Here is a 23981-nt window from a genome sequence, read left to right as displayed (position 1 = left end):
AAAAGGAAAACAATAGAAGAGTTATGAGGGGAATTCAGCATCGCGTCTTTGACCAGGACTCTTAACCCCGGCCTGCTCCAGCAGAACCAAGCGTGTTGTTTAGTTGCTTTGGATAAATCATCTCTGCCAAATGAGATGTAGCCACAGGTAACGTCCAATAAAAACCTGTATTGGTGTAGGAGGCTTCGGAAAAAGACAGAGAGTTGCTTGGGGGAGTTTTTTGGCAGATATGAATGAATAAGATCACAAAAAGAACCTCTAGAGGGAAACTTCAATAAGCAGAAACAAACAAAATCAAAGTGCCTGTGTAATTACAGTCAAGAAAGTCAGGAAGCTTTTAGGAGATCAGCGAACATCAATATACATGTCAACTTTTATCACTGCCTCGTGCAAGATTAGAGACAGAGAGATTATGCTCTGCTTTTATGGACTGTTTTCTCTGTTTAATACCACAGTTCACATAACATCTCCTGGTGTGTGTTTGTGTGTAGGTCAGGTTGCGCATACATTGTAGGATGAAATGTTCCTGCAGCGATGCTTAAACACGTGAAATAGAAATAGAAGAGACACGTGCCGAAATAATGTTTACGTTTTAATTTAATTAAAAATGTTAATTGCTGAAAGACGCTGTTTTACTTTGAAGGCAGGTTTAAAGGATATATAATTTAAGAAAAAAATGAACGCAAATCTGAAAATGTATTTACATCCTCAGGCCAAAAATGTAGATTTGTTTTTTTTCTGCATAAGATTTTGAGATTTGAAGAAATGCAGCATTGCATCACTTGCTTGCCAATGAATCGTTTGCAGTGAAAAATCATCACAATAATCCACAAGGAATCTACACGACTCCAGCGCATAAATTAACTTCTTGTGAAAAAAAAAAAAAAAAAAAATATATATATATATATATATATATATATATATATATATATATATATATATATATATATATATATATATATATATATATTTATTTTTTTTTACATTTATTTTAATTAATTTTATTTAATTTTATTTTTTTTTATTTTTTTCACTCATCTACGTTATGGACGGACAAAGGATGAGTAAATTCTCAGCACACGTTCAATTTAGAGGGACCTATTCCTTTAAAACGAAAGTCAATTTAGAGTCCTCACCATAACAGCTAAATCCATGTGAGATTTACAGCAGCCCTTTCTTTTTCTTTCGTCAGCAATGAATCCCAATGATAATATTTACAAACACTAGTCATTCTGAAGGATTTCTCTTGGCTGTTATTAGTCAGTCATGTGTGACTGTGCTGCTCTAGACGTTCGCGGGTGCGGGCGTTTTAGCGTGCATCCTTTTCAGAAACAGTGAATGTCTGTTAGAATGACTCCTCTAATCAAAATGTAATGCTGATGGTGGTTCTTACGGTTTTATGTATGACTAAACAGCTGTATTGTGTAGAATTTTCCAGGAAAGGAAAGGGGATGTATAGTCGCACTACCGTGCCCTTTATTTTAAACGTGGCTTAATTGCAATAATTGCAGGATTGCTTGATAATTGTCACTTCAGCACTTCCATTATGTACGGTCTATATATGGCCACATACACAGGGTTTTAGGAGTGAAAACTGCATTCATTTCTTTATTCAGTTCTTTTTAGCGTATCTGACAAAAATAAAACCACAAAATCTGTTTTTCACGAACCTGCATGTGGTTTGAAATCCAGTCAAAATTGGTTTTTGGAAATGTTCTCTGTCTGGTTGTTTGGGACCCGCTAGATAACTGTGTAACGGCACAGCCAAAGTGCAATAGTGTCTTCACAGCCTGTTTAAAAAAAGCATGGGTGTTTAAATATAGTTACATCTCAAACGCTAATGCTGTTTTAGGCGTTTCAATGCTGGTCATTAGAATCCATGCATACCACAGGCACAAGGTGAATGTTAAGCCAGAACAAGGTCTTCTGACCTCTCTGAACAAGAAAACGTCCTTCATCTCAGTAGAGAATAGCTTTTCTCAGTGACTCCTGTTCCTGTTGTACAGTTCTGCTCAGGTGTGACTTTCCCATTTTTCGCTTTAAGGGCTGGTTTGTAAAGCAGGATTTGGGCTTTTGTATTATACTTTATGAATATGTTAATTTTGCGACGATTTGCAACGGCGGTATTTTTGTGAATAGAATGAAACACAGGTATTTTTCTAAATTGAGATTCAGATTTTTTTGACGCATCATGATCAAAAAGAAGGTATCACAGTTTTTCTGTTAAAAATTAGGCGACACAACTGTTTTCAAAAATTGATAATAATAAGAAATGTCCCTTGAGCTCCAAATCAGTGTATTAGAATGACATCTGAATATAGACGTATATTTTGATTTGACTAGTTGGTTGTGGAATGCATAGTTGACCGTTGTGAGCCATTTCCATTACATCTGCACATCGTCTTCTGAGTTTATCAAATCAAGAGAGATTTCTAGTAAGTTTTCTAGTCATGTTGTTTGTTAATCTTTAATTGAACGTGTCTTTGTTAACAAAAAGAGTCATTCTCATTAAATGGTTCATGCTAGAACAAAGTTTGAGCTCATCTCCATAGATCAAAATAGATGTTTTTTTTTATTTAATGGCGTATTATCTTCACATACCTTTAATATTCATTGGCACTTGATATACACACTGCTGAAAGGTTCAGGGTCTCTTTTTCTCTGTAGTTCTGATTTTCTCGGTATTTCTTTTTATATATATATATATATATATTTCTCCCTTTCCCACAGTAATACAAATAACATATGTCAATTTTGTGGCTCTTTTTCATTCCCCCCAATCGTGCTTCTCTCTGCGGCACCATCAGATACAGATACTCTTTCATTTCCTGCTTGTTTATTTTTCATGAGAATTGGTGCTTTGGCACATTGGCTGTTTGACTGATGAGTTCACTCTGAACCGAATGAGACCTTAACTGGCCACTCTGTGCTTTCTCTTCGAAGACATTCATTGAAAGATCTCGTAAAGTTCTCACTATGTTTTGCCCCCCCCTGCGATGGGTGAACCCAAAGTCAAGCAATTCAGATCCATTTTCCCTCGGATCCACAGTATCAGCACTTCCAATGCTGTGTGTACAGGACACACAGATCTCTGGATAGGCGGTTTAAGAGCAAAGACTATGCTGGATTGCTTCCAGTAGAAAACAAACAGCATACATTGTTTTTAGTATTCAGCCAAGACCAAAGCCCATGTTCCCTTGACTCCTCTGCAATGCAAAAAAGTTTGCTTAATCATTTTGTTTTCCAGTAACTGCATCTAAACATGCTTAAAACCAATGGGATCTCATGAGAATGTAAAAACTGGTTTTATGTAAAAGATGCATTTGCTTACCTTCTCACTTACTTTTGAAACCTGCAATGCCGACGTATTTACAGCGTCTAAATGTACAAAAACATACGAACAGCTTTATAGACTTACAAATCAATCCTAATGAATATTGCGATTGTGCCATTAAGATGTTTTCAGTTGCATCTATTAAGTGATATTTACTTCATTATGTTCTGTCTGATTCTGCTGCCAACGTTAAACAAGACTACACTTTAAATGAAGTTTAAAATGAATAACATTTTATCAATCGTTCAAACATTACTTAACATGGAATATTTAGGCCTATTTGTTTGCCGTGGGGCACAAAAGGCATTTTCCGTCATTCTGACTGACAATAGACCCATAAAATACACTAAAATTAAACCTAATTGTGAAAGAAATTAATTTTATTTAATCCAAATGTTTAGAATCTATACGACTGTGAGGAATAGCCCCAAAAACCAAGCTTTTATTCAGCGATCTTCATCTCCATCCTCAGCAGCAACTGTAAGGATTAAAACCACGCTCATTATTGACTTAAAACATCTTTTTAAATGCTGTAATATTACTAAAATGGTAATTTGCGGTCTAATGCATGTTTAGGGATGTTTAGGTACATGGGTAATTTTTAAGCGTCTAAAAATGTCAATAGCTTATTGATAAAATCGCAAAAATGCATTGGTCTTAAAGATATAAAATGATATATTTCATGTTTTTAAGTAGCAAATTGTTACATGCAGTTGCTGTGTTTCAAACATTTTAATACATCCAAATGTTCTGAATTTACAAAAATGCATGTTTTCTGCTTGTAAACATTACGTACTAATATCTGCGTATAAACAATAAGACCAGGGAGACTTGGGAGTCAAAGTATCAATAATAAGAGTACCACTAAGCAAAAAGATGCACTCTGATTAGCTTTTACAATGACAGCTGCTGTAGTTTTTGCTGTGTGTGCCAGTCATGCTCATCTCTTATAGTTTGGGTGACCTTTAGTACTGTAAGGAGTGGAAACACAGTTCAGCAGTGGATTTAGAGTCTAATACTCTTACAGTCTTTATCTAGCCCAGTGCCAAAGATCTCAGCATCCGCTCTGCCACTTCTGGCATTCGGTGTTGTACGATTGAATGCTGTGAGTGTGCGTGTCATTAAAAGGCATTTACTAGTATTTCCAGGACGAATGAATGAGTGTCACCCAGGCCTGTCTCTCTTTCTCTCTGTCTTTTGCTTTGACAGCTCCTTCTGTTCTCTAGTTTTCTTCTATCCTTTGTCCAGCATCCCAGCATGCCTCTGTGCGCTCATGAATATGCATGTAAAAGCATTATTTGCATTATTTGCAACCGGAAGGGAAGAGCACACAAAAGGAAAAGACAGCAGCATGAGTGTGTGTGTGTGTGTGTGTGTGTGTGGAGTCTCCTAGATTCTTATTTCCCATATTCTGTAGCTCTAGGGCTACAGCTATATTTTTTTATGTTTTATATATATATATATACAAAACATGTTCTTTTAGGGTTTGTGTGTCGGTTTAGTGCTTGGTATTTTAAATTAGTCGGATGTTACTAGTCGTTATAATTAGCTAGTAGTTTAAAATGGGATCACTGGAATGTTTGGGAAAGAATTAATGCAAAAATCTGGATGTTCATGTGTTCAATTATTGAAACAATAGAAAGTGGCGACATTGAAGGTGCATATAGTAATGCGTTCTAAACATTACTGAAAGATGAGTAAGAAAAAGAGGAATGAAGATCTGTTTGTCTATTCTTCTAGCAGAGAGATGTTTTGTAGAGTTTTCTGTTGCTATTCTATTTATGCAGATGAAAAAAGGTTCAGCAAGTTTATGTTTGTGTGAAAGACTGAAAAGAAAAGATTGCGTTCCCCACAGACGGAAGATTTCTCTCTTTTTTTTAATGCTAAATGCTGCCGTCACTCAAACAGGCAACAATTAAGATGTGCAAAAAATTGTGTGCGTGCGTGGAGTTTTATTGCCGTCCATAAAATTCTTTATTTTGTTGAACTCCTGTCATTTAGTCAGGAAAGCGCACACCTCGTGAAAAGAAAACAAGTTAACTGGTTACGTCAGCGCTCTCTCGCTTTCTTTTCTCTCACACACACATGACAGTGTGCTTTTACGTCAAAGCGATGTTATAGCCGGTGTGTGCGGGTGGATGTCCAGTGTGTGTTTTGTTGAATGGACAGCTGTCAAGTTAAACGTGACTCTGCCTGACAGCCTCACTTCTAATTTTATGTTTACTCCCTTGGTCAATATCGTTAGAGCCTATATAGATTGTAGAGTGTAAAGTTCTTCATCCGATATACCGTTAAGTTTTTGTCCGAGGCGGGACTTTTATTTTGACAGCACCGAGAAAGGAAGGGACTGAAGACACAGTACACACATTCTCCATTTTTCGTTCTGTCTTATATGGATAGAAGTATATCTAATAATCAGATAGAACAGTTCAACAAATGTTTACAAAAAAAGTATTGCTTTAATATTATTAGTAATAGAAAAGCGAGCATTACTATATTTTCTCGTTTGCTTTCAGCATTCAGCAAATACGCATTTATATCATTTAAACAAATCTTGAATGACTACTAAATGTTCAAATTGGCTAAACTTGCAAATTTCGTGGTCTTGTGAAGTGTGTGTGTGTGTGTGTGTGTATCCTGATCGTGTGTTCTCTGTCCGTGTCAATTAAATTCTGACAGGAGCAGAGTTCAGCTTCACTGGAGACCCGCGATCAACAACCTTTAAACTCGAGATTTCAAATTATGCTGCTCTTTATGTGTATGTCCATGTTATTTTTAATGTGTGCTGTATGTAATGTGAGTGTTACTTTGGCTCAATTTGAAAAAATATCATTGCCAAAGCACGCAGACTATCCAGAATACTGAGTGCATTATATATTCATAGCATTTACTTCCTTTTTAGTTATAATTGTATTTAATATGTATCAAATATTTATTTGTGAAAAAAAAACTTTGCATTATATTACAGGTTTTAATTCATTGTCAAATTATTTCACATTTCTTCAAAATTGTATCAGGCATCAGGACTTTATATTTAGAGCTTTATATTAATCAAAAAATCCTAAAAAAACATTAATAAGAAACATTTTTTGAGCATTTTTTTTATTGTTTGCTATTATTTTGATGTATTTTGCATTAACACAATTAAAGATAGGACATTTACAGATTTATAAATACTTTAAATTAAATTATGAATCAGTGTTAATATTAATATTGTGAAATATGAAAAACATCTAAAATAATTCTTCCAGTGCTGTAACTCTTCAAAAGGATTTGCGGAGCTGTAGGTGCTACACAGCTAGAGTTAATTTACATGATGCAATTATTAAATTGGCGTTAATAATATTAAAAAATATGTGAATTTTATATATTATATATATATATATATATATATATATATATTTAATATATGCATGATATATTAAATATGGTAATAAAATTGCTAATGATGAGATTATACTGTGTGTTTGCTACATGGCACCTGTTATCATCTTTGTCTCAGTTGACTTTAGATCACCACACATGGATATAGATCTGTCTGTCTCTTTGTCTCTCTGTCAAAATCAGGATTCTGTTTCAAACCAGGTTTAAAAGGCAGCACCACACGTATACTAAAAATCTGTTTTTTTTATCTCCGTCGTTTAAAAGAGGTCCAAGCTCCCTGGCTGGATGTAAGGCGTATCTTTTATGTTCTTCCCCCGTATTCCCCTTTTTTTTTTCCCTTGCGCTCTACCTCCCTCCGTGCCTCTCTCTCTTCATGTTCTTACCTGCATGTCATGATGTGCCAGCTTTGTTTTAAACACAAAAAGAAAATAAGACTTGAAAAGGTTCACACAGGAAGAGAAAATTGCCTCGGAAAAGAAAAATAAAGACAGGTATGTGTCACGTTTCTCAATAAAGGCTGTCAGCCAGACAACTATCAAACTCTTTTCAGACCAGACAACAAAGAGGAGGGTTCGAGAGATTACAATAGAAGGTTAGCCTGACAAAAACACACACACACACACACGCAACACGTGATATGCTGCAATGCAACAGGAAAATGATAGAAAAAGGCAAATGGAGGAATGACAAGAGCAGTGACCCAGAACAACTTCCTGAATCACCCTAGTACTGCGTTCGGCCAGCAGGAGAGCTGAGCCAAGCTATTATGCAGAGGACACTATAAATTAATCAGAGGTTGAATTAAGTCGATGTGAACTAAAAGGCAAACATCTTAAAAGCCAAGTGGTATCTCTTTCCCTCCCGTGAAGTCTCGTTTTAGTGTCTATATTCTCTTTCGGCCTGCTGCTTGTGCAATTTTGAGGCCCAATTACTTAAATAAGGTTGTGGTGACGTGAAATTCAAAGGGTCTCCTGCAGACCTGCAATCCCATATGGTGAGATCTGTTTCCCAGAGCGCGCCTGCGGTCGGTGGTGTCGGCACTGATCCGTTTCGGATGTGCCAGCGGGAGCGGACGCGGCGGGATCCTGTTGCCTGGGCATTAATTGTCTTTGATACTTCAGCGTATCAATGTCATTAGTAGAGGGGACGTTGGAGTATTGTTAAAAACATCGTTTGCGAGGTGTAGACAGGCGAAGTGGAAGTAAGCAGTCATTTGGCCGACTCGTTTATCCAAAGCGCATGCCTCGTTCAAGGACAAAATAGTGATGTCTGATGTTTTGCTCTTAATGTTAGATGGTAGCCGTATTTTTACTTAGTTTCAGTGCTTAAGTGCATTTTTAGTGCTTTGTTAGAGACGTTTTTCTTGTACATCTCAATGCATTTTAATGTTTTTAAATTGACATTTTTCGTTTTATCGAGTTGGTTCTTTTCAGTGAACTGATACACAGTCAGTCGTCGCCCGAGCACCACCTTTCACCAGACCCCCAAAGAACATTGCATCCGTGACATTGCTGAGCAACATTAACGCTGAAACATGGCGAAAAGGTTAACTTTAACAGTCGAAGCCAGATCGGCCGAACTGTATGCTACTATGAGGTGTACCACATTTAACCATGTTTCAGCAGGCAAATATTTTTACAGCTACGTTATTATTCCAGCTACAATTAATCATAACAATGTCTGTACAATTACACATCCATATGTATAAATCGTCATTTAGTTGTTTTGCACATGCACACAGACATTATTTAATTCATTATTTTCTTGTAAAAAGTGTGCCAACTCTTTAATTTAACCACAGCTGTCGGCATTTTTTTTGTCTGGCATTTGCATCAGGTATGCGATCATATTTCCAATTTAGGCTGTATTACGTCGGTTCTGGCACCCAACATCACAACAAGGTGATATTTTAAGCTCCTTATTGTAGCCAAGTCTGTGCTGTTTAAATGGATCACCTCCAGTCTTCCTCTTTTTTGCATTCAGCTAGCGATTTTACTGGTCGCTCAGAAAACAACGAGCCAATCAAAAGGAGAGGCCAATGAAAATGAATTAAGGCCAAAATCTACCTGTTTTTGCCAGAGCTGCAAAAATATATTAAGGTAGCTTTTGTTACTTATACAAATATATATTCTTTAGGACACCTACACACCTACAAATAAAACTTCAGAAAGCTGTACAATATGGGACCTTTAATATTGTGATATTGGGAGATATTGGGAAAGATTTCTATTCAAAAGAATGCACAAAATCTCAAAAGTGTTTTCAACAGTAATGAGAAATGTTCCTTGAGCATCACGATATATATTTAGTCATTTTGTTGTTTTGCACACATGCACACAGACATTAACTCATTATTTTCTTGTAAAATGATGAATTGTTCTATGCTGTGATTCAAGAACACGATTTCCGTACCTCATTCACCAATTCCTGCTTTGGTTACATGCCCTTCTGTTGTGCCTTCATTGAAAGTAAGGAAGGGGACAGTAGAAAGGCAAAGAACTTCCAAAGTCACAGAACCAGACAATTATCAGCTTGGCAGGGGTCCGCCACAGCAATGACTAGATGGTATGCTTTGTTCTATAAAGCTGCGGCCACTCTTCTAGATCAAGAAAACCCTATCAGCAGTTAGGAGGTATAATAAGCACCTCTGTTCTCGAGTTCATGCTCTTAGACCACTCATCTCGCCTAGGTTCTCAACCACAAGAAGATCGAGGCAAATCCTCAATCACTGAAGAAAGAACGGATAGAGAAAAGAGAAAAAAACGGACAAGGTCAGAACACTAAACCTGTTAAAACAGACATGGAATGAGGGTTTATCCAGCATACGATCTGTCACATTAGTTCAGCTCACGCGGTGGAGATTGTGAGTCAGGATTCTGAGAAGTGACGCAACTTCTGTTCCTGTCATCGTCCTCCTCTGCAGTGACAGATGATTTCCAATACATATCCTTTCATTATCCACTGCATTTTTAGATAATAGCAGGTGTGGTCGTTTGTAACTTGAATGGTCGAAGTCATTCGTTCCAGTTATTTTAGCGGCATGAAAACAGCTGTTGACATTGCAAACAGTTTTTCATTTTAATTCATTAACGTGATCGTTCTAGTGCAAAAGATTTCTGCGCTTTTGATCCGTTTCAATAAAAGTCGTTGGGTTCCAGAGTCATTTTGGATACCAGTTAGGTTTACTGTATGGGCATAATGTTTCTTTTTTTATTTTCTCTCAAAAGAATATAACTATAAAATGACGTGAGGGTGAATAATGCAAAAAGTTTCACTTTTGGGTGAACTGTTCGTTCAAATCACTAGATTAGCACAAAACAGACATCGCTACATGGTTATGTAACATATAATTGATTTTGGGGTTTAATTTCCAGCTATATTTGACCGTTATCACAATTTTTATATTACACACACCATGATATTAGATTTTGGCGATACCACCCGCACTCTCTTATTAAATACCTGCCTCAGGTCAAAATATCTCAGTTGGTTAGGTCAGGAATAGCATTTGGCCTTTCCAAATGCTAAATTTGTTCTTCAAGCAGTGTGTATTTAGGATGTGGCATGGCCCATATTCTGTTCAGAGGGGACAGGTAAAAGTACAGCAAAAAGATGGTAAATACTACAGCTTCCTAGGGAGCTATTCTAAACTTAGTCGTTCCTCCAGAAGCTGACAATGGGCTCACGAGGCCTGGCACTATAAATTCTGTCAAAGCCAGAAAAATACAGGTACAAGTTTGGAGGGGGAAAGTCTTGTTGAAAAAGATTCTGTAAACTCCAAACTCCCAGGAGCGGGGGGTAGGATGAGGAAACGTTTCAAAACTCAGCTCAGATCCAGCAGGGCTGTCGCGGTGCATGAGAACACACACACACACACACTCGCCTTGCATGCACACTTTAAAGGACACAGACATATAGCCTCGCGTAGCATCGGCGCTCACGTCGCTTGGCAGGGGGTGTGTCCTGGAGGGCGTGTGGGCGGGAGCACATCTGTGACTGGCATTTGATGGACATCTGCGGTGTGCGTGCATGTCAGTGGCGTGGATTGATGGTACGTGGATGCCAGGACGCAGACTGCGAGAGAGGAATTAGCACGAAGAGGAGACGGGATCCCGCTGTCACTCTCTCGTCAAACACACGCTGGGCGTTGCTGCTAACTGAGAGAGAGAGAGAGACACAGAGAGAGAGAGAGAGAGAGAGAGAGAGAGAGAGAGAGAGAGAGAGAGAGAGAGAGAGAGAGAGAGAGAGAGAGAGAGAGAGAGAGAGAGAGAGAGAGAGAGAGAGAGAGAGAGAGAGAGAGACAGAGAGAGAGAGAGAGAGAGAGAGAGAGAGAGAGAGAGAGAGAGAGAGAGAGAGAGAGAGAGAGAGAGAGAGAGAGAGAGAGAGAGAGAGAGAGAGAGAGAGAGAGAGAGAGAGAGAGAGAGAGAGAGAGAGAGACACAGAGAGAGAGAGAGAGGAAGAGGAAACAGTGTTTTTGGCAAAACCATGGTAGCCATTTTCTTGAAAGCAGTCTTAAGCTATAATTCTGGGATATTATTTTTTTTACCAATATCATTTTTAGAATAAACCACTTGTTGAGGCTGAAAAAGAATGATCATTTTATGAGCGGGTTAGATGATAAGCATTGTGGTACCTGCACAATAGATTTCCCACATTTAAAAATTGACCTTATACAATTATCTAATAGCTGCTATTTGCTCCTTAATACATTGTGATTTGAATACTTCTTTGTACTGAAAGAATGAACCGCTTCCTCTAGTATGATAAAGAGTGCAAGGGGGTGCTAGGGAGCACGTTTTTTTTTCAGACGTTATATTGTATTTAGATGCAGCCATGTTGAGCTCAACAGAGGAAGGAAGAACAGAACAATAGTAAGGTGCTCTGATTATGTCGTGTTTTCAGACCCAAACACATGCGGTAGGAGTGTGGATGTATGTGTAATTTTAAATGAAAAGACAGAATGCATTTTTATTTATTTATTTATTCTTTTTACATTGTCCTTTGGAGACACAGATTTGTGGAACATTTCATGCATTCTGTTCATGTACAAAACATCATTTATATACAAATAAGTTATTGTATTTATTTTTTACCCATTCATGTTTATCAGTCTCAAAATTCAAGTGGAAAAAATAAATAAATAAATAATAATAAAAAAATTATATATATATATATATATATATATATATATATATATATATATATATATATATATATATATATATATATATATATATATGTATATATATATATATATATATATATATATATATATATATATATATATATATATATATATATATATATATATATATATATATATATATATATATATATATATATGCTTAGGATATATTGTTTATCATTTGAATTATATATGTGTATAAACTAATACATTTTTCAAGATTTATTATGAATAAAGTTTTATTTAAAAAATACATCTTTGTAACATTTTATTGTTCTCATTGAATAGATGTATTAATTTCTTTTAATTAAAAAAAAAATCTTATTGACCTTAAATTTATGAATAGTGGTGTATCTGTGACCACCTTTTTTTTAAACTCAAAGGGCAGTTTCCTCAGTACTGCTGTGTTGATGTTACTGTTATAGTTTCCTCTGAACATGAGCAGCAAAGAGGTGTTCGGAGGTATTTACAGAGGAGGTGAGAGTGCTGTTATCTGTCAACAGCATATTGGACAGATGTGTGTGTGTGTGTGTGTGTGTGTCAGAGTGAACAAACCACCTGTCTCCTTAACGAGCCCTGCGTTACAGCCGAGAGAAGCCCTCCTCCGCTCTCATGCAAATTCTCATGAGTTAGTTTGTTTGTGTGTTATGATATTCAAAAAGGTCAAAGCCTTGGATGACATTCATTTTTCCCCTGCGTGTGGCCACATCTCTTCACTTCAGCCCTCCTCCCGCTTTTTTCGCTCTTGTCTTTCTGTCCAATGCCTATTTTTTTTATTCCTTCACTACTTTCACACACAAAAACACAATAATAGGCGCGTTTCGTAGGGGCTGATGTAAAAAAGGGAAATATTGTAAATGCGAGACTCTTCATTTTTCTTAGGTGACGCTGTCTAACAGTGACATCGGCAAATAATTTGCTCATTTGCGGTTCTCCTTGACCACAGGACTGTGTTTGGTGCAGCGCTGAACTCTCCACCAACTTTCTCCTCCAGTTTCATCCATTCTCTCTGATTATTTCTTCTCTTCGCACTCCAGTTTATCCTCAGATGGGAGTCATCCACTCAGCAACAATGATTCCCTAATTGGTGTTAAAGTCCCCTGTAACTACTTTTTGCATAATAGAATGCATAATTATGCCTGTGCACTTCCTCTGAGGGCTAATCGTCTTGCTCTGAGCTGAGCTCTCCACCTCTCCTTGTTAGTGCCATCATTAACGCTGCTCGCTTTAAAATGCCGTCGTGTTTTCTCATTGACTAATCCTTGTCATAAAGTTGCAGAACAAACAGTTTGTTGGCCAGAAGAAGAGATGATGTTCAGCCATTTAGCACTTTAGTGCATGATAGGTAAAAGTAAATATTCGGCTTGTTAGCATTGCAAAATAAATAAAATCATGGGCAAAATTTGTACTAAATTTTTATTATTACTATTTATATGTTATTTAATATATATATATATATATATATATATATATATATATATATATATATATATATATATATATATATATATATATATATATAAATAATAATAAATAAGTATAAATATATACATCATTTTTTGGTGTGTTTTTATTATTATTATTATTTTGATTTTTTTTAAGTGTTAAGTTTTTAATTAGTTTGGTGTATTATTACTACCAGACTTCAGATAGGTGGTTGAGGCACGTTTAAGTCAGTTCTCAGTGAGCTGCCTTTAGTCAGGACACAAAAAGTGTTTTAGATCATCCACAGCGTGAAGTTTGCGCCATGCCTGAAATTAAAGATTTATATATACACAACTAAGCTGGCATATTGTAATATTACTGCTAATGGGAGTTCCCTACAGAGATCTTTGATTGGGACAGACACACACACTCACTCTGGAACATACATACAATTAAAAAGTAGAAGAATCACATGCACAACCAAACACACAGCGAAAGGGCCTTTGGGTCTGTCTGAATAGGGATCACCTGGTGGTTTGGAGATGAGAAACGGGAGTGTGGGTGTGAAGTTAATTTGATGGAAATTTATTTTCATTTACTGCAGGAAATGTGTTTCATGTGTACTTTTCCTATTTCATGCTTTTTTTTTTTTTTTTTCTTTTCACATGACTGGCAAAGAGGTTAATATGGTTCATTTTCCTTTTTCGGCAAACATTAATTTAGCTTTGCAGTAGTTCACAAATGAAACGGAAGTACAAGAAAAATACGCCGTTGGGGGGAAACATTAGATTTCTCAAGCAGAATTAAAAGCGAGCCTCAGTCCATGGGTGTCTGCCCACAGGAAGCTGACCCTGAATTCAAATTGAAAATGTTTTTTTTGTTCGCGTTTTCACGGTATGTAAACCACCGTTCGGAAGTTTGAGGGTCAGTAAAGGATGCATTAAATTTAACCCAAAAAAGAAAAAAAAAATCACTGAAAAAATTATAAAAATGAAAATTATAATATCATAATAATACTGAAAAAATGGTGGTGATATCCTGGTTTTCACACACACAAAAAAAAAAAAAAATATATATATATATATATATATATATATATATATATATATATATATATATATATATATAAAAATATAAAAAAATATATATATATATATTTTTTTTGTGTGTATATATATATATATATATATATATATATATATATATATATATATATATATATATATATATAAAATCACAGGAATGAAATAATATATTAAACTGTTACTATATTTTAAACAAATAAATAATATACAGCCTGCATTTCATAATTTCAATTCAGTTTCAGTTCAAAAACAACTGCATTATATAAAAAGTGATGTCTGAAACTGTTGTTTTAGGCTGCGTTGAGTTGACCCTGTAATAACTGCTTTAACAGTTTGAGCCGTTGCTTTAGAGGCATAAAGCTTTGGTGCTTAGGTGGGGTTTGCATTCCACACTTCTCCAAATCATTTCTCGTCTCCTCTCCACTTAGTCATTTAATAAAATGCTGTGTGTCTTTATGAAGACAGCTTATTTGTACAGCTTTTAACCGCCATCTGTACGGCAACATCAGGGTAATGGGCAGTATGTGAGGTGCATCTTTTTTTGGAAGCTTGCCTCTGATTGGTCGGATTCGCCTCTATTCAGGAGAGAGTAGTGAATGAGCGTGACTCTGTGAGTTTGTCTGAGCATAGAAGACGGCCATGCATAATTTAGGAGGGTAATGAATTCAGGATGACTGTGTGTGCTTGTGTCAAAATGATCGTGCTCTTAAGACGATGAAGACATCTCTAAATACTCCCCCTTGCCCCACTGGGAGGAACGGAGATGGACCGGCGACGACAATGTCTGTGTGTGTAAAGAGAGAGAAGGAAAGCGAGAAGGGGTACAGTTGGGGTATAGCTGTACTGTTATAAAGAAAATAAAGAAGAAAAAACATATATCTCTGACATCCTCTTTCTCTCTCTCCCTGAAGGATGAGTGATAAAGACCTGGCATCTCAGACCGGCTCCTGTGGCATTTGGAGCTGTCACAGCCAGCCAATAAGAATGCTCTGGAATAGGAGGTTGCCACAGGGACCATGAGGGTTGCCAAGGCGCCTCTCAGAGCTCCTGTCCTGCTCCTGTCACTCAAACGCTGGTCCAGACAGGGGTTTGAGGCTCAGGGACACTTTTACACTGGGCTGCTCCTGTCATTCTCGTCCCCGTGTTGGCACTAGGCAGCCGATGGGCCTGGTTATGTAGCTCTGCTCTTTAAATCCATATGTATCAGCATCATCAGATCAACACAATAGCTGCGTGCCAAAACCTAGAGACCAACTTGCTGCCCGTTGCCTCCATAGCCAGCGTCCTAACCACCAAGTTGACCGATTTGGAGTTAGGTATCAGGGAAGATTGGGTCCTGATTCTGAACCATTTAGCTCGATCTTCCGTTTCGATGAAGCATAAAAGATATCCGCCAGTGGTGTAAATAATACAGTGCAGACTGTTAACTCGTCTTTTTGAACAGTTCATTAACATAAACAGCTCATAAGAGCAATTTAAGGAATTATGTCTGCCTTTAAATCACTAAACTGATTCTTTTTCTTATGAATGGGAATATGTTGGCCTCACTCTGCTTTATCGCTGCATGTTGAGATGGGGAAAAATGAATTTGAATATCTATTTGGAAAGCATGAATATTTCTAGAATGATTGGGGTGATTTTGTGAGAGAGTGCTTCTGCGTAGAATAAAAATGAGTTGAGAAGTAGACTTAAAAAGTAGTTTTTTTACTCTGGAGACTTTTTAAATGGAGAAACATGCTTTTAGAGCCGAACAATTTAAGAAAAATGTTGGATGTTAAAAGTAAAAAAAACATATATATATATAAAATAATAATGTTGATAATAAGAATTGAAATTCATATTAAATTAATTATTATATTAAGAAATAAATTGTAAATGTGGTATTTAATGAAAATATTTTATTTTATAGCAAAAGCTAATGGTGCTCGCAATACAAAGCACAAATACTAGGTGAAATAATCCATTTTAAAATGCACTGAACTTTTTTATTTTAATCAGCACCTTACCGAAACGAAATGTTTTGTAATAGATTTATTCACCAAGCTTATTGCAGTGCATTATGGGATTGCCTTTTTTGTAAAGCATACAACGCTTTCCATTTTTGCCTTAGAAGACGTTATAATAAGTAGGTTGCCTTTTCGGAAACACTCAGGCAAGTACTTGTGTTCCTCAGAAGTGCCACCTCTGTAGGCAGCTGACTAGGTTTCGGAAAAGAGAAAACATCAGCTGCTAGACACCATTATGCAGAAAAACTCAGGTTGGTAATATGTGTGATTCACTGTTCGATTGTGTCTCACTGTTTGCTGTGTTCATGCAGTCCGTCCTCATCGTCGGTGCACTATTCTCTATCACACACTCGCACACATGCAATGACATGGCTGTTTGTTTTTTGGCGCAAAGGTTGGGCCGCCCTTTACGCCACGATCTGCAAACTCATCTCCAAACCGACACGTTGCCAGACAAACCCTGCTAATCCACCTGTGTAATCCACCATGTGTGTTTGTTCGTGTGTGAGCGTTTAGTCTCGGGATAGGGGATTGATTTAGAAGGGTAAACTCCCTGATCTGAGTCCCCAGTTAATTAAATGCCAATTGGATTGGCCTGCAGACCCGAATGCTTCCTGTGCGCTGTCCACTCTTACACGCACACACACACAAATACATGACCTTTCTTGCTGTTATGCTCCCCACCGCAGTGCTTTTCCATTGTGGTCTTGAGAACCCAAAATATCAATTGGCAGCACCACCATGTTTGTATTTTCTGGTAAATTATGCAGCGACGGTCGGTTTTGTTCTTTAGTAATGCAGCTTTACTATGGCCCTGATTGTAATGATAATACGACACGCCATGTGACTGTATTAGAAACCATGTGATCACTGGCCTGAGATATATTACGTTAACATTTATTCATTTGGCTGACACCCCCCCCGGAGCATCCTGGTGCTTTGTTCAAGGACGAATGGAGGATGATTCAACAGTTTTTCGAGTTTTTTGAACCTACAGCCTTTTAGTTACCAACTCTGATCTCCCCTAAGTTGATGATAGGAACATTTAGAATCAGATTTTATTAATTACATAACTTTATACATATGCTAATGCTTGTTTAAGCATGCTCGAAAAGATAAAAACTTACACAATAGCCGAATAGTTACGTAAGGGTAGGGCAGCAGCTGTGTTTTGACTTCATGGAAGCGGGCTGTTTTACCCAGATGTTCCTGTTCTCAAAAGATCCCAAAACAAGAGGTTTAACAGAAAAACATGCTCCTTTTGAGGAGAGCGGTTTGTTTATAGAATGTTTGGAAATGACTCTGATTTCAGGTTTTTATTGATTATTATTGATTCCGAATACATTTTCTTGATTCCTTAAGAAAGATAGGAGATAGGAGTTCACACAAAAATAAACATTTTAATTTACTCAGCCTGTTTCTTTATCGGAGCAGATTTCACTGATGGATCTTCTGCAGTGAATGGGTGCCGTCAGAATCCAAACAGCTGATAAAAACATTACAGGAATCTTCAAGTAATCCACAGAACTCCAGTCCATCGAGTGAAAAGTTGTGTTTGCAAGAAACAAATCCATCATTAAGATGTTTTTAAATGTTCAAACTATTGCTTATGGATAAAATAAGTCTGCGGCATTGCTTTTTCCAGGGAAAAAGTCATATATTCTGAATCAGGATAGAAATATGCATGGCTTAGACAGTTCTAAACAAATATGTTGGTGGATTTTGATGTGAGTGGACTACAGGGAATGGACTTTTTTGCTCTAGGAAGTGTTCTTATGGATAATAGAGACTTACATTTCCAGAAGTGAAAAGTAAATGCCTTGATGTTGGATTACGAATGAACGACACATTGATTGACTGGATTTGTGTGGATTACTAGTGGATTATTGTGATGTTTTTATCAGCTCAGGTGAAAAAACGAACTCTTCTAAGTAGGCCTGAAACAACTTATCGGTACATTCTCATTATCGATTATTTGGGTCTGCCCACAGTTCACGTCTAACTTCAGCCAAACTGCAGCACTGAGTCAAATCACAGCACGGAAAACGCCTTTCTATAGACAAAATGCATCTAAAAATAGTGAAGGAAACCAAACGAAATGCTGCGGGAGAAGGACCTGACAACACAGAGAGGAGACAAGTTAATACTCAGCGCAAAAACATGAATTGTGCTGAAATATTTGTCGTTGAACGTAAAATTAAGATTTAAAAATCAACATGTAGTGCACATATTTTATGAGTGGGATACAGCGACTCTTTTACAGGATAAAGAAATTTGTTTATATTCGTCTTTGTTACATTTATTATTATTTACATTTTTAATGTATAGATTTAAACTATATTCACTGTAAAGTGCTTAACATATTTATTCAAACAGATTTACTTATTAACAAATGATGTTTTTACCTTAGTGAATTGGTTAGTTCTCCAATATGCATGAGCTCTCTGTTATTTCTCATGCTATAATGTAATTATTGCTGAATCTATGAAAAACAGGCAGAAAAACACTTTTTTTTTTTCAGATACCCAATTACAGTCAAAAAGTACTTTCCTTAACAATGCAAGCCGTAATAAAGGCCATTTTTATTATGTAAATAAATACTAGCCTACTTAGTTTTTTCCCAGTAAATGGCAATAACATTTTTTTTTGACAGATTTTTTAAATATTCATGTTTTCTCTTTATTATGACAGATGGTCTAATAAATTGTAAAGCACTGTTTTCAGTGCGGTTGACCTGAAGGACATTGGGCGGGATGTGAAAATATTTATTTTTTTGTCAATAATTTGATTAATCAAACAATAATCTGCCAACTAATCGATTATTAAGATATTATTTCGTCTCGATTGGCTTGAGGGTTAGTTATAAATCGTCATCTTCTCATTTTTGGGTCAACTGTTCCACTCAACGATGCAAAAAGTCTTATCTGCATCATTATGATTGATATTATGAATCAAAATTGATGACGCTTTGATCGTATGATTCATTGACTTCCACACTTAGGTGGGCACCTCCTGGTGTCGTAATGATGTAACCTGCAGTAAGAACAACTAAATACATCAGTAAATGAGTCTTCTTGTTGAGCAGAATCAAACGATTCGAGTCCCTGGAATAAACCAGAATCCTCACAGCTACTTAATAAGTCTCTTCTGGGATGTGTGGTAGTTTGATAATCAAGATAAGCTCTTAGTCATTTCACACCGAACATTAGAAGTTGACTCTATCCCCCAGTGCCTCGAGAAGCGTGGAATCAATCCTTTGTTGAAATAAAGAACGCATGCAGCTCAATGGCTAATCCACATATATTGTAGTGAACGAGTAGTTGCATTTATATACTTATCAAGGTCATTTCACAATAAGAGTACGACACCGAGCCATATATATAAGCTTGTAACTGACATACAGTTACTCTTGTGTGAATGAACTACTTTTATATTCTACATATTTCTACAGTTTGGTGCGTGACGATGTATTTAGATGGTGGCTCTAATGGATTTATTGATTTTGTTCTACGTTTTGTTAGTTACGGTTTATTTTAGTCAGTTGTGTACATGCTCCAGTTGAGTTGCCATCCTGTTTTTTTACTGCTTGGAAGAAAGACGGTTTATTGTTGCATTCCTCCTTTAAATCATAGATACAGAAGCGTAATTAATTATGCGGAGAACAGACAGAGCAGGGTCATACGTTTACTTCTAATGAATCTCTGTCTCTGGGCATTAAAGGTCATGTTCTTCTACCCCAGCAACCTGTTTACATCACAAATATGAGGTGGCTTGGCAACGTAAATCTGATTCGGGAACTGAGGATGTTTCTGGGTTAGAAAAAGAGTAATATACCGTAATTTGTAATGTCGTTTGTTGTTCAGGTATAATGTCTCATCTTTATCACATCAAGCTGCACATGCGTTTCTTTTACTTTATTTGCGTCTCCACGTTGGTTGTTTTAGCACAGCTTATAACCTTAAGATAAAAGAAGCCAAACCTAGAAAAAAGAAATGATCATACAGTCATTTTTTTCTTGTTTGCATTTAGATTTGAAAATACTTCCAGCCAAAGCACTGACAGCAGACTGAGAAATAGTAATGCCAGACCTTGAAAATAAAGTGAGAGGGCAAATGAGGAAATCTGGCAGTGTTGTAAAAGTTAGGAAATCTCACCTCTGATGTTTCCAAGGACATCGAAAGGCAGATATAGTGTGTGTGTGTGTGTGTGTGTGTGTGTGTGTGTGTTAATAAAGTCTGCAGTTTCTTGCCAAAGTGAGGAATAGATGAGTCAGCAGACAAGTACAGAGGACAGAGGTGTATCAATAAAAAATGCACATATTCTCATCCACATATCACTACTGTGTATAGCAACTTGTACTGTATACTTTCTAAAGTACATAAATGTACACTCCTGTTGTTCAATATGCGTTAGCTAACTACCGTACGAGCCGTTTTATTCCACAGAGCTGTACTAACACTTTGTAAAACTCTTTGAAAAAGTGTGATATACACCCCCGTGTGGCTGCTTTCCTAAATTTGGATGTAGAATTAACACTAAATATTAATGTGAGTCATCTGCTAGGGATTTTATACCAGGTAGTAGCTGATTATTTATTAAACAGGTAATATGTCACCGTTAATGGTCTGCATTTTCTAAATGAAAAACAAAAATGTGTGTTTGAGCATAATTTGTATGAAGTTAAGTGAATACGTTTACGAGCGTGTTGTTTAGGGTGTTCAAATCCTGTGCTCTTGATTTCCTTAGAGTCCAGTATGGGGAAGGCATTAATTTCATGGTGGTGAAGCCCAGTAATCTGGCAGCGTGGGAAATCAAGCAAGAAGTAGTGCCTGGCTCCTCCTCCCTGTCCATGTTCTGCCAAAGGAAGGCCAGCTCCACCACCGAGAAGTAAGTACCGTTATAATGTCGTTCGCTGCTTGCTCCACCAGGTCAAGTTTTTTTTACTGTGTATTTCAGTTTGGTGTTAACAGTTCAGATGCAGACGAACCGTGTTGTGCAGTTTTGTTCTCATTAGTGAAATAATTTTTTCTGTTAAACATTTAAATCAATAAATTATGTATGCTCTTAGCATGCTTAAAATGATCTTTGATAAATGGAAATCATAATTGTATAATAATATTATGGGTAAAAAATATTGCAGCAGTAATGAAATTAATTATTGAGGGAAAACATCTAAAATATTGGTACGAAAAATACAATAAAATTTATTAATATTATATATATATATATATATATATATATATATATATATATATATATATATATATATATATATATATATTTTTTATTTATTATTTTTTTCTGAATATAAAAATTAATAATAAAGTGTGATAATACAATATGAAAAGGGAGTACTAGCTACGAATACAATCAATTTGCAGTAAACTTTGAAATAAAATGCTAATATTGACTTTTTTTATTTAAATATGAGTTTGAAACATTTTCAAAATTGAAATCAGCAAGCTATTATTTTGGCGGGTTGCCAGGAAGTAAGTAGTTTGTTGTCTGAAGAGCGTAAGTGAATGAAATGTCACCGTTTTGCATTGAAAAGGTAGCCTATATTTATGTTTTCAGTTTGAATAGAAAGGCTATACAGTATGATCTAAAAAAAGGTAATTGTGCATGTCGGCCATGTCAATACGCAATGTATGGAAATGCAACGCGTGAGAATTCAAAGAGAAATGTAAAAGTTTCACAGTATTTAGAAGGCCTCATTGTTTTTTCCGTCCTGTGAGCTTTTTCCGGTCCGTACGGTAAGGTCGGATTGTGGAAGAGCATTGTAGGAGAAATGATTAGCTTCTCGGCTTCTTAATCTAGGCTCCTATTTCGGTTTCTGCCACTCACCGGCTCTATTTCTTCCTTTGAGGAGAGAAAACTCCAGAGTGTAACAAATTCCACCTGAGTGCTTTTTAATCACCGCACACACTCTTTGATTGATTAGGCCTCACGAGTCCTCCTCCGTGGATTTCCAGCTCCTCTGCTTTCTCGGCCATTCAGCGAATCGCCTGCGTCTCCTCAGCCCCGCTGTCCTCCTCTTGTGCAAATGAGCTCCTCGCAGTCCCTCTTGCCTTCCCGTAGCAGTCACCCTGATGACGGCGGCGGCGTTAGCGCCGCTCTAGGTTAGCTCCCCAGACAGCGCGAGGAGATGGGTTAGGAGAGAGGAACGCCGGAATGGGAATTCTAATAGACGTTTCGGCGATTTATGGGAGTCCGTCCTGATATCCAAAGCATGTAGAAATCTCCCAACGGCATGCGGAGTGAGAAATTTACGACCCGAGCGTCACCCTAAAGCTGTCATCGTTGCCGGTAATTGCTCGGCTCTCGTACTCATGTGGTTTTTATACGGTGGGGAAAATTGGTTCCTGCACTTAAATGCTTCTCTGATTCAGTTGTTGCTGTGAGTCACACGCCGACAGGAGAGATGGAGGGAGAGAAGATGAATAATAGGAGAAAAAAAGAGATGCTTTATTGGTTTATTCTGATCACAAATATCTGGCGCACAAGCGCAACGCCTTAGTGAGAAGCAAAGAGACTGTTGACTCCTTCCCTTTATATCCCACTCTTCGGTGGCATAATCCATGAGTAGGGTACATGACTTTTTTTTTTTTTAAAGCCTTAGAGCCACAGATGCTATGTGTTGCTGTTGTTGTGAGAACTATAGGTATGTTAGATTATATATTACGCCGTTATAGAAAAATTTGCTATTCTAAATGTGTCTGCAAGAAGGGAGTATTTTTTTTAAATACTATTTTAATTTTTTGTTCTTGTTCATTTTTTTTTTATTTTAGTTTTTTATCTTGTCAGCATTTTATATCAAGTTTTAACAGATTTTTTTAAAATTGTTATACACACGCACGCACACACACACACACATACATATAAACATGAATTAATAATAGCGATAATAACAATTACACCAAATAAGCAAAAAAGTAAAGCGTGATAATACTATATAAAAAGGGAGTATTAAGTTCATATATTTTATTCATTTTTATAACCGTAATGTACCATTTGAAAATTTAGAAGAAAGATAAAAAAAAATGGAAAAAAGAAAATAATTCTCTTTTTCAGCAAGGATACATTTATAATGTTATAAATTATTTCTGTTTCAAACAACTTCTAAAAGGTCTTCTGAACTGAAGAATCTTAAAAAAACCTCTTTCTGTTTCCACATAAATATTAGGTCAAATAATTAGCTCTTTCAAACATTTAACCAAAACAAAGGTTTTTGTTTATGTAATATGTACATGCGTAATGTGTATAGTTAATATGTATATATAAATAGACACAAATACAGTTTATATATTGAAAATATTTACATTTTACATGCACATATTTCTATAATATCTATATAAACATATTTAATACACAAATATTAAACTGTCTTATATATTTAGCTAATAAATATACACAGTGCACACACTCACACACATATATTAAGCAAACCAAAAAAAATGTGGACGCGATTAATCAAAATAATATAAAGGTAGTAAATAATAATAATTAAGAACCAAATCAGAATGAATTCTGAAGGATCACGTGACACTGAAGTAATAACTAGT

At 36.4% G+C, this 23981-nt stretch overlaps 1 protein-coding gene across 1 annotated transcript in view; it reads left to right on the top strand.

Moving 5' to 3' along the window:
* Positions 1 to 23981, top strand: part of si:dkey-215k6.1 (transmembrane protein 132C) — a 163793-nt gene that overhangs the window by 63475 nt on the left and 76337 nt on the right. The window contains exon 3 of the mRNA XM_043240589.1: positions 21166 to 21306. Coding sequence (XP_043096524.1) covers positions 21166 to 21306 — 141 coding nt within the window. The remainder of the gene's footprint in view (positions 1 to 21165; positions 21307 to 23981) is intronic.

This window comes from Puntigrus tetrazona, chromosome 5 (assembly GCF_018831695.1).
Source record: "Puntigrus tetrazona isolate hp1 chromosome 5, ASM1883169v1, whole genome shotgun sequence".
In the NCBI taxonomy this organism is placed as follows: Eukaryota; Metazoa; Chordata; class Actinopteri; order Cypriniformes; family Cyprinidae; genus Puntigrus; species Puntigrus tetrazona.
The sequence above is the reverse complement of the archived record's forward strand: the minus strand, read 5'-3'. Positions and strand labels throughout refer to the sequence as shown.